Raw genomic sequence first — 13,560 nt, forward strand, 5'->3', positions numbered from 1 at the left:
TATCTATCGGCTAATCTTCTTTGACAAAACTTTAGCATCACGTGATTGCAGACAACTAATAATAGCCCAAAGTGTTCCAGCACAAAGGAAATGGTTTTTGCGATTCTTCCTGTTGCTAGTATCTTGTCCTTATACTTTTCTCTTTCATATCTGTCTGTCTTTCTGTCTGTCTGTCTGTCTGTCTGTCTGTCTGTCTGTTTGTCTGTCTGTCTATCTATCTGTCTGTCTGTTTATCTGTCTGTCTGTCTTTCTGACTGACTGACTGACTGTCTGTCCATCCTTATATTTTCATAATTAAACTATAGCACCGTAGCAATAGTTAAGCTACATACATGATGTACATACATGAAGACTGACGAAACTGCTCTGCACAATACATATTTAATAAATTTACAAACACGCACACACACACACACACACACTCTCACACACACACACACACACACACACACACACACACACACACCGACACACACACACACACACACACCGACACACACACACACACCGACACACACACACACACACACACACACACACACACACACACACACACACACACTTGAACTCATATACGTTTGGTTTTCCAAACTCATATTTGGGTCCCTGACAGCTGCTCTAGATATTCTTCCTCCTGCTTTCCCCATCCACCAATACGTTCCAGCACCAAGAAAGTTACCCTTAATTACGTTCAATCCTCCTGGATACCTCTCTCTCACTCTGTTGTATCTTGCCTTTCTTTTCTGAGTATCCTTGATACAGCTGCTTCGTCTGTGGGGGCAGATGTAGGGAATATGTCTGAGCTTAAAGATGAGCAAGAGCTATACATACAGCTACAAGTTGGATTTAGCTCCTGTCATATCCTTGTTCCAACATTTGTAGCTGTAATGGTGATCATAGAGCTAAATTGTTAATTAAATAATAATATTAACTTATTAACCTCCAGATTAGGACTCTAAATTTCACATTTAGAGTTTGCTATTTCTAAATCTACTGTCAAGAAAGCGGTTTGGAGGCTTCTGTCTGTCTTTCTGTCTGTATGTTTGTCAATACATAATGATATATTTCGTAGAAAAGATGCCATTACAGGCTACAATAAGCAAACATTCTGCAACATGTTATAACAAGTTTTTAAAGTAAAAACTGTTTTTAATTACTGTTGGCTAGCCTTAGCACGAACAACATATGATACGTATACACTAGCTATGATTGATCCATTTAACTTACACAAACTAAATGCAATTGTTCATGTTTTTTCACGTCAAAATTGAAACACAGTGTAGCACATCTAGAATATGTGACGTCTAGATTGGGCACGAACTTGACTTTACCTACTAGTATGTTTTTAGTCATCATTTTGTCCTATAAAATGGCTTTGAGCATGTCGTTGAAAATGATCAGCTTTTGTCTTGTCAAATGTGGTGAAGCAGATAGGACAACTGAATATGTCAGATAAAGACGTGTCATGACTGAAAATTTTGATGTTGCCACCTGAATGTGTCGCTTCTGCTCCAAAATCAAACAGATTTACTCCAATGTCAGATGAATCTCTAGTAACACACACTCCATGTTTCATTGCATTCAACTTCTTCTCTATTACTTGAATTTGACATTCAGTTTCATGTATCTCTCTCCTGAGTCTCCTGTTTTCATTCAATTTGATATCGTTTGCTTTTTCAATCTCCTCATTTTTGCTCCGTTGCCTGATAGCTACAGCCCTTTCTGTCTCACACAGTTTGGCCAGCCGCCTTTTTTCCACAACAATTTTAGTGATTGCTTCCTGTTGTAACATTTCACTTTCCAAAAAGATGTCACAAGATGGCAACTCAACAACAGCGAAGCTATCAATACGTTCGCTGACCTCATCGTCGTTCAATTCTAGTGGAGACCTACCTCGGGTATGACAAGTATGAAGATGAGAATGCAGCGATTGCATAGGCATAGGCATTTCCTTTGACCTTGATGGGGTAGCTTCCTCTGCAGTTGTGTAAATTCTTTTATTTCCTCTTTCTTGTTTCATGTCGTTCTCGACAACTTTTGCTTTTTGTTTATGATCTAGTTGTCGTCTAGCATCCAAAAGCAGCGACGTAGACGTGGAGAGGCTGCTGGTGGTCACACTGGGTGCTGAGTCCCCAACACCGGTACATGACGGAGTCACGTTGCCTCGGTGTCGATCTGTAAAAGTAAACGAAAGGCTTGTTCCTATTACGACGTCGTCTTGGACGTAAACGAGCTGATAAGCTTTATCCATCCTTCCAGATGAGAGACAAGGCAGATCTCTCGTAGAAACAACGAAAGCAGACCGGCAGTTGGTTTCCACCGATTTCAAACATTCGTCGGTAATTGTGCAACCTTGTGGCACGAGCAAGACTTTGTCGCTTTCTTTTGCTATACAGCCTGTGAGGAAGCACAGCTGGAACGAAATGTCTGACGAAGGTGAGTAGAAAGGTGTGACACCCCGAAACTGCACTGCACCAACAGCAATTTGAGAACTGCACATTTTGGGTAACAATCAGCAACAGATGTATCTACACAGCTGCAACTGCAATACGTATTGCAACATCAAGCGATTTCTGTTTCATACAACGCATGCGTATCGAAAGATGCCGGACAATTGAGACTAAGACTACGATATAGACGGCGTTTTTAACTTTGTAATTAAATCTACACGGTGTTTAGTTAATCTTAATGTGTCATTGGCTTGCTAACTAGTTTAGACTATTTGAACCAAAAAGCGTCTCATGTGACATAAACGTCAGGGGAATCCCCAAGTCTCTAGTCAAGCCCTCAATAATATTTACCTAACTCAATTAGCTTTTAGACTAACTTCATGCCTTTATTTGTATTGAAACCACGCTTTTTAGACCAATTAAGCAATGTCGATTCACCGCCTGTCTACCTATTCCAGGCCGTTCTCCAGATGTCTCTTCGGATCGACGACACATCTGGGGAACAGCAAGGGCGTTGGAGAGACTGGCTAGCTAAAGTTATTGGTCTAGTTAAATTCTAAAGTTTAAGTAAAAGATTCTGGATAGATATGAATCTGCTAATTGCTAAAATGTACACATTGGAAAGTGAGACAACAGGGGGCTTGGACAGCACCGTAGGATGCCACACAGCATGTGCGGCCATGGCCGCTCAGGTTTTCAAGAAGTTAATTTTGCAAATTTGTCTGCGCAGTGCATGCGTCCCAAAAACTGTGACTTCTGATCTTGGTACTTAATATCAATTTACTATTATTGGCGAGCGAAGCGAGCCTCTCTCTTGTCATGTCAATTGAGCTCGAGATATATTATATTTATATATTTATATATTTATGTATTTATATGCGTACGTCAGCACTTGTTATATGGATTTACGGCAAAACTGAAAGATGAATCGACAAAACGACGATGCCAGATGAATGCCATTTTGACTCCGTAACATATTTACAAAAATTGAAGCAAGGGACCCTTTTCGAGGGGTTGACTCAATTGTAATTTCTTGGCAAGAAGAGTGAAACGACTTTCGATTTTGCTCCCTTACGGGCCTAAAAAACAAAGGAGACTGATGCCTGACAAACAGAATGGAAAGGAAAAGCTAAAAGAAGAGAAAAGTCTGTGTTTTGAGTTTCCGCGCGTTACTGTGACAGAAATTATTGCTATGCAACCATTATCACGTGACTACGCGACCATTGTTACGCGACTATCTTAGCTAATAAACGAGTGAGACGATTGAAGCGTCAACGAAGAACTGAAGACAACTACGCTAGACAGCTGATGAATGATGATATTTGAGCAGCTGCCCAAACGCATACTATGTAAGTTATTCAGTTTTCCAGGATATTGCACAACAGACATATGCAACGGATAATTGAACTCTTGAATCGGATAATTGGGATAATTGGCGAGCGAAGCGAGCCTCTCTCTTGTCATGTCAATTGAGCTTGAGATATATTATATTTAAATATTTGTATACATTTATATATTTATATATTTATATACGTACGTCAGCACTTGTCATATAGATTTACGGCAAAACAGAAAGACAAATCGGCAAAACGACGATGCCAGATGAATGCAAATTTGACTCCGTAACATATGCGCTAAAAATTGAAGCAAGGGACCCTTTTCGAGGAGTCGACTCAATTATAATTTCTTGACAAGAAGAGTGAAACGACTCTCGATTTTGCTCCCTTACGCGACTAAAGAGAAAAAGAGACTGATACGTGACAAATGGAATGGAAAGATAAAGCTAAAAGAGGAGAAAAGACTGTTTTTTGAGTTTCCGCGCGTTACTTTGATAGAAATTATTGCTACGCAACCATTGTCACGTGACTATGCGATCATTGTTACGCGACTATCTCAGTAAACGAGTGAGACGATTGAAGCGTGAACAAAGAATTGAAGACAACTATAGTATTTGGCGTTCAATTATCCGAACTCGGCGTTCAGTGACCCGATTCAGGCAATCAATTATCCGAATTGGGCGTTCAGTTATCAGATTCAGGCATTCAATTATCTGACATTCAATTATCCGATGTTCTGTCCTAATTAGAAGTACCAAATATAGAAATAATTATTTTAGTCGCACATTTCTTTCATGACGTCTTTCTATGATGCTCACTCACGTTTCAGCTGAACAATAAATGATTGATTCAAGAAAGGTGAGAAGGCGAACCAGTAAAATTCGAGCTCTTGATCATCTAGGAACCTGCTACAACGCATGATGGACTGTTGCATGGTATCATGCAGAACGCGCTGTTTACAAAGTATGCGGATTACACTACGATTGACGGAGCAAGGCGTTGTTGTAGGCTTCCTAGATATGTAGTTTTAGTTCACTCACAACAGCTTAGTTAGACATCCGCGGAAACGTGGGACACCAAGATTAGTGCAAAAGAAATTATCGTACAACACTTACTAAATATTTACACTAAAGTCAAGATTAATTACAAAATTATTGCGACTAGACAGCTGATGAATGATGATGTCTAAGCAGCTGCCCAGCCGCAGACTAGGTAAGTTATTCAGTTTTCCATGATATTGCACAACAGCCCCTGGCAACGGGTAAATGAACGCCCAATTCGGATTATTGACCAACGGATTCGTATAACTGAACGCAAAATACTATAAAAGAGCAACTAAAAGTCTACAAATTATTGCGTCTAGACAGCTGATGAATGATGATATTTGAGCAGCTGTCCAACCGCAGACTATGTAAGTTATTCAGTTTTCCATGATATTGCACAACAGCGGCAAGCAACGGATAATTGAACGCATAAATCGGATAATTGAACGCCTGAATAGGATAACTGAACACCGGATTCGGATAATTGAACGCAAAATACTATAGAAGAGCAACTGAAAGTCTGTTTCCTGAGTCAACGCGTTTGTTTGATAGAAACTATTGCTAAGTAACGCAACCGTTGTTACGCGAATAGGTAAAGACGGAACACCATCGCTCGCCAAACACAATGCTAACCGAGCATTTACTAGTATATTTATTGGCGATCGAAGCGAGCCTCTCTCTTGTCATGTCAATTGAGCTCGAGATATATTTTATTTATATATTTATATATTTATATATTTATATATTTATATATTTATATATTTATATATTTATATACGTACGTCAGCACTTGTCATATAGATTTACGGCAAAACAGAAAGACAAATCGACAAAACGACGATGTCAGATGAATGCAATTTTGACTCCGTAACATATGCGCTAAAATTGAAGCAAGGGACCCTTTTCGAGGGGTCGACTTAATTGTAATTTCTTGGCGAGAAGAGTAAAACGACTCTCGATTTTCCTCTCTTACGCGACTAAAGAGCAAATGAGACTGATACGTGACAAACGGGATGGAAAGGAAAAGCTAAAAGAAGAGAAAAGTCTGTTTTTTGAGTTTCCGCGCGTTACTTTGACAGAAATTATTGTGACGCAACCATTATCACGTGACTACGCGACCATTGTTACGCGACTAATCTTAGTAAACGAGTGAGACAACTGAAGCGTGAACAAAGAATTGAAGACAACTATAGTATCAACCCACTCCAATGTGTATGACACGCTACAGCCCATGGACTTCATTTAGTAAAAACAACCATTAATCAATTATTTTTCTCCGGCTTGTTTAGATAGTCCGCCATATTTATGAAGGTACGAACTCTAAACAAATGGTGTCGCCAGAGGTACGGCTAAAACGAAAAGACATAATACAAAAACATGTGCATGGCTCCGTCTCGTTCACATGTCTAAAGCTTTCAGGTTTGCACAATGTCAAACGCGCTTCTTTAACCTATGGGAAGAGTGCAATTAGAGAACAAGTGATACGCTCTCGCCCAACTTAAAAATTTTGTTTGTCTGCTTTCGCACACATTTGATGTATCGTGTTCTCATGCCTACTCGGAATATATTGAATCCACAAGCTTGACAAAATTGCCCGATTGCCATTTTTGTATAACACCTCGTTAATTCATTGTAATTTGAAACCTATATGTACGTGTATATACCAGTACACACGTTAGTTGATCGTTTTATAAGCGTGTGTGAAAATCAGCCCCTCCACATTTCATATTCATAGTGAGTTGTATATACATGTATATATGGTGATGCTTAGACCGAAACGTTTTAGCTATTCAATTTGCAAGAGATTGCAAAGACCGCACGTCGTCACCAGTTGCACGCAAGTTTCGTGCCGTCATATAATGTGAGTTGAGGAGAGAGATGGCGTTAGCTAAAGAAATTATGCATTTATACTAGTCATTCGTATTTGTGCATGCGTGAATTAAGTACGTACGAGCAGTTTTACTAGTTGAAGCGCTAACAGACGCACAGAGTAGCTATTGCTGGGGCAGACCAATCACGTGAACACAAAACAAGTGGTGTGCAGTCATCTAGCGTAATTTGTCGGATATTCCATGCACTTCTGGTGTCTTAAGCCTTTTTTAGATTTGATGTATACTGTATTAGAAAGAGTATTGGTCTATTGGTACCGTTCAGCGACCACGTTCACTTTTCGACTAAAGGTGGACCGTCATTAGTGAGAATTTCCTATAATAATCAGCATCTACCCGGGCGCCTCCCGGCAGGAACTCGTCCAATCGACCATAATGTGCAGCCATCCTCGTCCCCAAATCGACAATTGTAGTTGATCTATTGTCTACTCAACCAGAGTGCAAAACAACAACCCCCGCACTAATCACCCTATCATGATGTACCAGTGGTGTCGCTAAACATCTGCCTGGGGAGGCCATAAACCAAAAAATAGAGACGTCTCATACAATTTAAAACAACAGCAGCTTGTCTCTCCAAATTTAAAGGTCTAGCAAAGCTCGTGATCATCCTGTGCCAATTAATAATCATGTAAATTACAAGTGCAAAACATGCATACAATATGAACACTCGTACATCTCCTAGCTAGTTGCTGCGAATACAAAACGACTGTCACGATAGCGTAGCAACTGGGTCAGGTCGCAGCTGTCTGGCAGAGACGAGTGACCGTAACTGCACGGGAATGACCAAGATTAGATCGGAGATTCTAATACCTTCATCTCCCACGCCATAACCATAACCATACCGCACACCGATCCAATTTCAAACATGCACTATGAAATACCATATATGGAGACATTTGCTAAACTAATGACGTATACAGATTTAAAGGAATTCAAACGGTCGAGTCTATGTTCACCATATATGAACAAATTCAATATAGTGACGTCATTCACAGTTACACATTAGAAGGTCACCCGTCTTACAACCGTCAGTTGTCATTCAGTGCCAGACCAAAACAGACGACCACAGTACAACAGATTCGGACAAAACCATGTCTGTAGTTCCAGCTTATGTGTCGATGATGATGGCCACCTGTTTGTTGTTCTCCATTTCCTCGAGCACAGCCAACGTCGGTAGCACGGCATGCCCGCAACCTGAGAAAGGAGAAATGGTATAATCACTGCATCGTATTCTAGGATTTTATTAGTGCTATTGATTTTATTCTAGGGTCCTCCCGGCCACTCTGGGAAACCTGGAGTGAGGGTAAGTGTGAGTATTATTGATATGTAATAGACAGATCTGATGGCATGAATTTTAGTAACATATAATCTTTACTAATTTTTTGGAAAAAGTTCCTACCTTTTAGTGCATCACAGCACTCACTGGCAGCTGCATGTATGCATGCACGGCGGGCATCAAACGGAGTGTCTTGTACGTGCAACAAAATGGGAGGGACCTGCAATGCGAGCCTAATAGGTATGTACAAAGTACCACTGGTCAATAAACTAGAGGGTGCTACATATTCCCGATGTAGCTGCTCGATGTCGTATGTTCAACATCTTCCACTTTATATTAATTTCTTCTCGAGCAATCTCGCACAGCTCGACTCTCTGACTAAACTCATTAAGCCATGCTGCGCGTGATCTACTCCGCTCCTACACGTTTCTGTCACGTTACATGCACACTTGCTATTCTGCAGTCCTGAGGCAATGCTAGACTCTTGCTACATCCTTTATCATCAACGACTTTATTAACTGGTAGTCACCTTACATTTAGAACACAACGTAATTAAATATTATAGAATAAAAATAGAATAGAAGCTAGATCAGGAAAGTCTGTATTTAGGTTAGAAGATGTAAAATACAAGTTAGACAAGTACACCGTTCATTACAATATCATGCATTTATTAATAATTCTAAATATTAAAATGGTTGCTTTTTTACAAACTGAGTATTAACAGTGTACTGCTTAGACTCTCTAGCTTACTTATAAATTATTTAATTACCAATGTTTATTAGAGCTGATTATTTTGAATTAAAAATTCTTAAAAATACACTTTAATTAATTGTCTAATACATCTAAATGCACAATCACACTTACTCAAGCAATGCTAAATAGTAGATAAATTACTTGAACAAAGTAACAAATTACATTTAACAATTAATTAAAATAATTGCATTAGTATAAACGTATTATTTGAAACGTTGCATCATTCAGTAATAGAGAGTTTCATTCTATCTGAATTTTCAAAGTAAATTAACATCTTTTTTCAAGGGTCACAACGGGGTGAAAGGCAGCCCAGGAATTGGGGGATCTAAGGGTACAAAGGTGTGTAAGTGATGCAGTGCGTTTAAACGACAATAAGTAAGTTAAATGCATTTGGGCCTGTATGAAGGGAGACAAAGGAGAAATCGGAAAATCAGGCCCTCCAGGCAAACAGGTAACAGTAATTTAACCACTTATTCTCTCTCGTTATTATCTTGTCTAATGATAAAATTGTCACCCAATAAATACAATTAAATGTTAATTAATGATACTGTTACAGGGTCCAGCCGGTGTGGTTGGTCCACCTGGTAAGCAGGGAGTTACTGGTTCCCAAGGTCCGCCTGGAGATACTGGAATTCAGGTTTAATGGCGTGAACATTACAACTGAATATTGGTAACAACAGTAACTGCTGTATGATAGGGTCCACAAGGTCCTCAAGGTTCACAAGGGGCAAAGGGTGAAAAAGGCATAAAAGTATAAATACATACGGCAAATATAAACATTATATCAAATCTAATTATAATAAAATTGCAAATTGCAATTATATTAATTAAATATTTATGTCCTTATTTTTTTATTACACTCGGATTTAGTTCTCAAAAGAAATAGTTAATGTTGCAAATATTTTCTTTCCTTTCCGATAATGTTCTGTTTTCACTGTTACTAAGGAGGAATAGGCGATACTGGAGCAAGAGGGTTGGAAGGAACAGACGGCACACCGGTATAGCCCAACTGTATAACAAATTTACTATTTTCGTCTTTGTCACCAATAAGAACCAACACTATGGCAATCTAAATAGGAGCATCTAAAGTGTGACTGTCACATTTACCAGGGTCCACCAGGTCATCCGGGCGTCCAAGGTCCTCCTGGACAAAGAGGCCACAAAGTAGGTAGACATAACTGGTATTTCGACCAATAAGATAAAGACTTGTATTTTCTTACAGGGAGAACGAGGATTTTCTGGCTTTAAAGGAGAACAAGGACCTCAAGGTGTTGCCGGTCCAGAGGTACTGACTCTTAATTAATTTTAATAAATACAGTGTTGTAACTAAAAGAGTCTTCAGATGACTGATGCTACTCTTCAACGTTATTTCAAGCCCGTTGCAACTTTTCAAAATGAAGTATGTAAACACAAACTATATGAACGTAATTGTGCACGTTGCGAATTGTTTATAATTTTAGATAGAGGACTTAAGAAACAAATTTGAAACAATCATACGTTTGGTATCAGGATAAAAGAATTTTGAAACAAATAAAGTAGTTAAATATTGTTTTAGTTTAATGCATGCTGTATTGAAGAAAAACCTGCTGCTCATCTCTATGGGAATGGTACCAGTGGTATATATACAAGAGGTAAGTTTAAGTTCGTGACGAGAGCACGTGTGTCTATGCAATGAGTTACAATAAAAAATTTGTATGAATGCAGGTACTCATGTTACCTTCTGGTCAACTAGTACATCACCTCCAGGTTTTCTTCGAGGAGGAACTGTCTACAATAATGGATACATTACAGTTCCACGTGACGGATTGTATTATGTATATTCTCAATTTTGGTATGACCGACAGTATAGCAGTCATGCGTATTGTTCATTTTACATCGAGTTGAACGACAGCAACAATATTGGCAAAAGTTATCACTACCGGCAAAACCCTAATAGTGGCGACGAAAGTCAATACACAGGAGTAACAGTTATGCTAACAGCTAACGACCGGCTCTCTGTGACAGTGGGACATAGGTGCAGATATGAATTTGAGTCGGATAGCAGGGCGTTTTTCGGAGCTTTCTACATTGGTTAACTCTTAAAACATTTAATGGAAGCAGTACAGTCGCTGTACAATCGGCGTGCGTATATTTCTCTTTGAATCACTGATTGCTGTACGTCCAATGTCTCTGTTTGCACATATGCATGGTAGAATTAACTTCACACATATTAAAATTATTGCGGTACGGGCGGCAACATCTGTACGTTAGTCATTATTGTACGGTATACTATAAACTGTAGTAGACTCAAAACGTATGCATCTAGACTCGATTGTACGGTACATGCACCAACTGTATATTAGCTCAGGAATGTAGGCAAGTAAACCGAATCTTGCCATTACCACAGATCTGGTAGCTTTCACCAAACCAGTAACTGACTTGTGTATTTACACTACGTATTCATGCATACATACGATTATCCGATTGCAACACGACCAGCTAGCACACCGTGTAAATGTCGCAAACGCATTGCTGTGTAAACACAGCTCAAGGACGTACCGTCGTCTTCTAAACTGGCTGGGAGACTCAAAATCCAAACCAGAATAAAACAAATTTTTGATTGACGAACGAATCCATGCAATTCATTAATAATTATAAGCAAACACATACGCAAAAGGTCAATTTCTTGTATGCATTGCAGAACATTATATTTAGACCGCTCATAGACTATGCATTGTACGATTCCACTTGTAAAGAACTCTTCTAGAAGTTCATTAATTCTCTCTTCTAACTTCTTGCAAATTGACTGGATCGATCTGTTAATATACAGTGATGGCCATATTTTCAAAAATTGTCTGTCTAGATCTATACTGTAAATAAAGAATTCTGTCACCACTGCGTATGCGCACTCTTGTGCTGGCGTCGCATATACCAACATCAAATCTAGCACATATCTACTAGCTAACCTGCATATAGATAAACGTTTACTTGATCAAAATACGAAAAAGGTATTATCATATAAAATAAGCAATTAATTAGCGCAGAGATAGAATAACCGTAAGTTGCAATTTAATAAATGAAAGAACTAAACCTACTGGATTTTTATTAAAATTTTGGTGACTTTGCTCCATGCAGTACTACACGTATAGCCTTGCAGCTTAGATATATACGAGTCCATTAAGCTATGCATGCACCGGCACAACCAACAGTGGATCTACACGTATATACGCTGACTATAGTTATAATACCGTCCACATCTTTCTAACGGTTGACAGCGCTATTATTGCAACCCGAGCGCATGAGCGCCTCGAGCTCACAACGACAGCGATGCATTGCATGCGCGTCGTCGAATTCACTATCAATTTTTGACGGCCCACAGAGATCTTTAGACACCTATATAAACTCGTGTACCGTGCATGAGCGGCGGGAGTTCTTTGGATTTATTGTGGTGGTGACTTTTCTTAACTTACAGCCGCCATTTTGGTTTTTATAAAATCCCATTACATAGTGTCCAATATTGAAGGAGCGATGCCCCCAATCTCGATACTGGAAAGGCGGAATCTCCTTCTGCCACCGGTTTCGTCCCCTGTATACGCTAATACCTAGCAATGATGTGGGATAATGACCTACAAGCGGAGACGATAAACGCCTTACTGCATGAGACTCTTACCATAAGGGAGGAATAGGGGCTAGCTACAGTACGCGAGACTATCCTTTCTTGTTTTAGTGTATGTACTCTCTGACGTCATCTGGACTGACCTGTAACATGACGTCATCATGTCACAGTGTTCGGTATACTAACGTCCCAACCGAGTGTCCGATTTATCGGAACACTATGAATTTCAAACGAATTCTGAAGCGCTTGAGAACGATACGAATCCTTTTCCTGGTGAGCAACAGTCCTAGCATGCACACGAACACGCGCATCGCACCGTGAGATCGGATACAAACGCCATACTTCTACTGCTCCGAGTATCACCTCCTTGTACCATTCAGCTGTCTTGTTTGCTATTTTGCTATCAGACTGTATTCCGGACTTACCGGAAACGGCCCCGGGTCATTCAATTTACTTGCTCCAGATGTTGGCGGCTAGGTGTTGCGCGAGGAATACTCGGTGGAGAGTTGATGTACATCATTTTGGACGGTCGTTTTACTTCCATGTGTTGGTTCAACGCAGACTTTGCGGCGTGTACGTTGGCCAGCATAACATCCACTCTGCTGTTGATGGACTGCTGATTGGGCAGTTGGTGCTCATCTTTGTGGGCTCGTTCTCTTATACACTCCTGCAGTGGATTTGAACTGTGGTGGACTGGCCCTAAATCACATTGGACGATAACAAACATGTCTTTCCTGAATCGGGTGATTGAAGTATACCTGTACTTGTTCACTATTATGCTATGATACTGTTGGTCATTTTCATCACGAACTTGTGTCTGTGGTATGTATATAATGACTGTGTACTGTCTATGCATGGCTCTTTCGCATTCGATTAGGCTTCTTTATTTTTGTTTATGCCTTGCAGTTCTTCACAATCAAAAAGTCTCTTGCTTATATTATATTGAAATAGCAACTGATGAAGGTTGATTTGCAAGACAACTGGTGTTGTAAATAGACTGAATGTTGATAAAGAATTTGCGTACACTGATTGTATCAACATGTCTGAGAATTCATCACGTGACAGCCGACTTATTATTTTTCTTGAAGCGCTAAAAGACGTACATGGTAGCTATTTCCTGCGCAGACCAATCATATGAACACGAAACAAGTGGTGTGCGGCCATCTCGCGTAATTTTTTGGATACTTCATGCACTTCTGGTGTCTTAAGCAGTTTTT

At 39.7% G+C, this 13,560-nt stretch overlaps 2 protein-coding genes and 1 long non-coding RNA gene across 3 annotated transcripts; 2 read left to right on the forward strand and 1 right to left on the reverse strand.

The window, feature by feature from the left end:
* Nucleotides 1-1,076: 1,076 nt before the first annotated feature.
* On the reverse strand, nucleotides 1,077-2,561 carry LOC134195048 (uncharacterized). The gene has a single exon (XM_062664053.1). The coding sequence runs from the start codon at nucleotides 2,498-2,500 to the stop codon at nucleotides 1,346-1,348; it is 1,155 nt and encodes a 384-aa protein (XP_062520037.1). The 5' UTR covers nucleotides 2,501-2,561; the 3' UTR covers nucleotides 1,077-1,345.
* Nucleotides 2,562-7,810: 5,249 nt separating this feature from the next.
* Nucleotides 7,811-9,505, forward strand: LOC134194590 (complement C1q and tumor necrosis factor-related protein 9-like). The gene is made up of 6 exons (XM_062663533.1): nucleotides 7,811-7,930; nucleotides 7,987-8,022; nucleotides 9,034-9,087; nucleotides 9,155-9,199; nucleotides 9,305-9,385; nucleotides 9,446-9,505. The coding sequence occupies exons 1-6, from the start codon at nucleotides 7,811-7,813 to the stop codon at nucleotides 9,503-9,505; spliced, it is 396 nt and encodes a 131-aa protein (XP_062519517.1).
* Nucleotides 9,506-9,854: 349 nt separating this feature from the next.
* Nucleotides 9,855-10,150, forward strand: LOC134194476 (uncharacterized). Its single transcript, XR_009972218.1, has 3 exons — nucleotides 9,855-9,912; nucleotides 9,971-10,033; nucleotides 10,091-10,150. It is a non-coding gene; the product is annotated as an uncharacterized LOC134194476 (long non-coding RNA).
* Nucleotides 10,151-13,560: the final 3,410 nt, after the last annotated feature.

Source organism: Corticium candelabrum, chromosome 19, assembly GCF_963422355.1.
Source record: "Corticium candelabrum chromosome 19, ooCorCand1.1, whole genome shotgun sequence".
In the NCBI taxonomy this organism is placed as follows: Eukaryota; Metazoa; Porifera; class Homoscleromorpha; order Homosclerophorida; family Plakinidae; genus Corticium; species Corticium candelabrum.

Bases quoted from the DNA above. Each gene is read 5' to 3' on its own strand.
- LOC134194590 (XM_062663533.1), top strand. From the start codon at position 7,811: ATGTCTGTAGTTCCAGCTTATGTGTCGATGATGATGGCCACCTGTTTG. The intron at 7,931-7,986 runs GTATAATCACTG...ATTTTATTCTAG, and splicing joins AACCTGAGAAAGGAGAAATG to GGTCCTCCCGGCCACTCTGG. The intron at 9,386-9,445 runs GTTTAATGGCGT...GCTGTATGATAG, and splicing joins CTGGAGATACTGGAATTCAG to GGTCCACAAGGTCCTCAAGG.
- LOC134195048 (XM_062664053.1), bottom strand. From the start codon at position 2,500: ATGTGCAGTTCTCAAATTGCTGTTGGTGCAGTGCAGTTTCGGGGTGTC.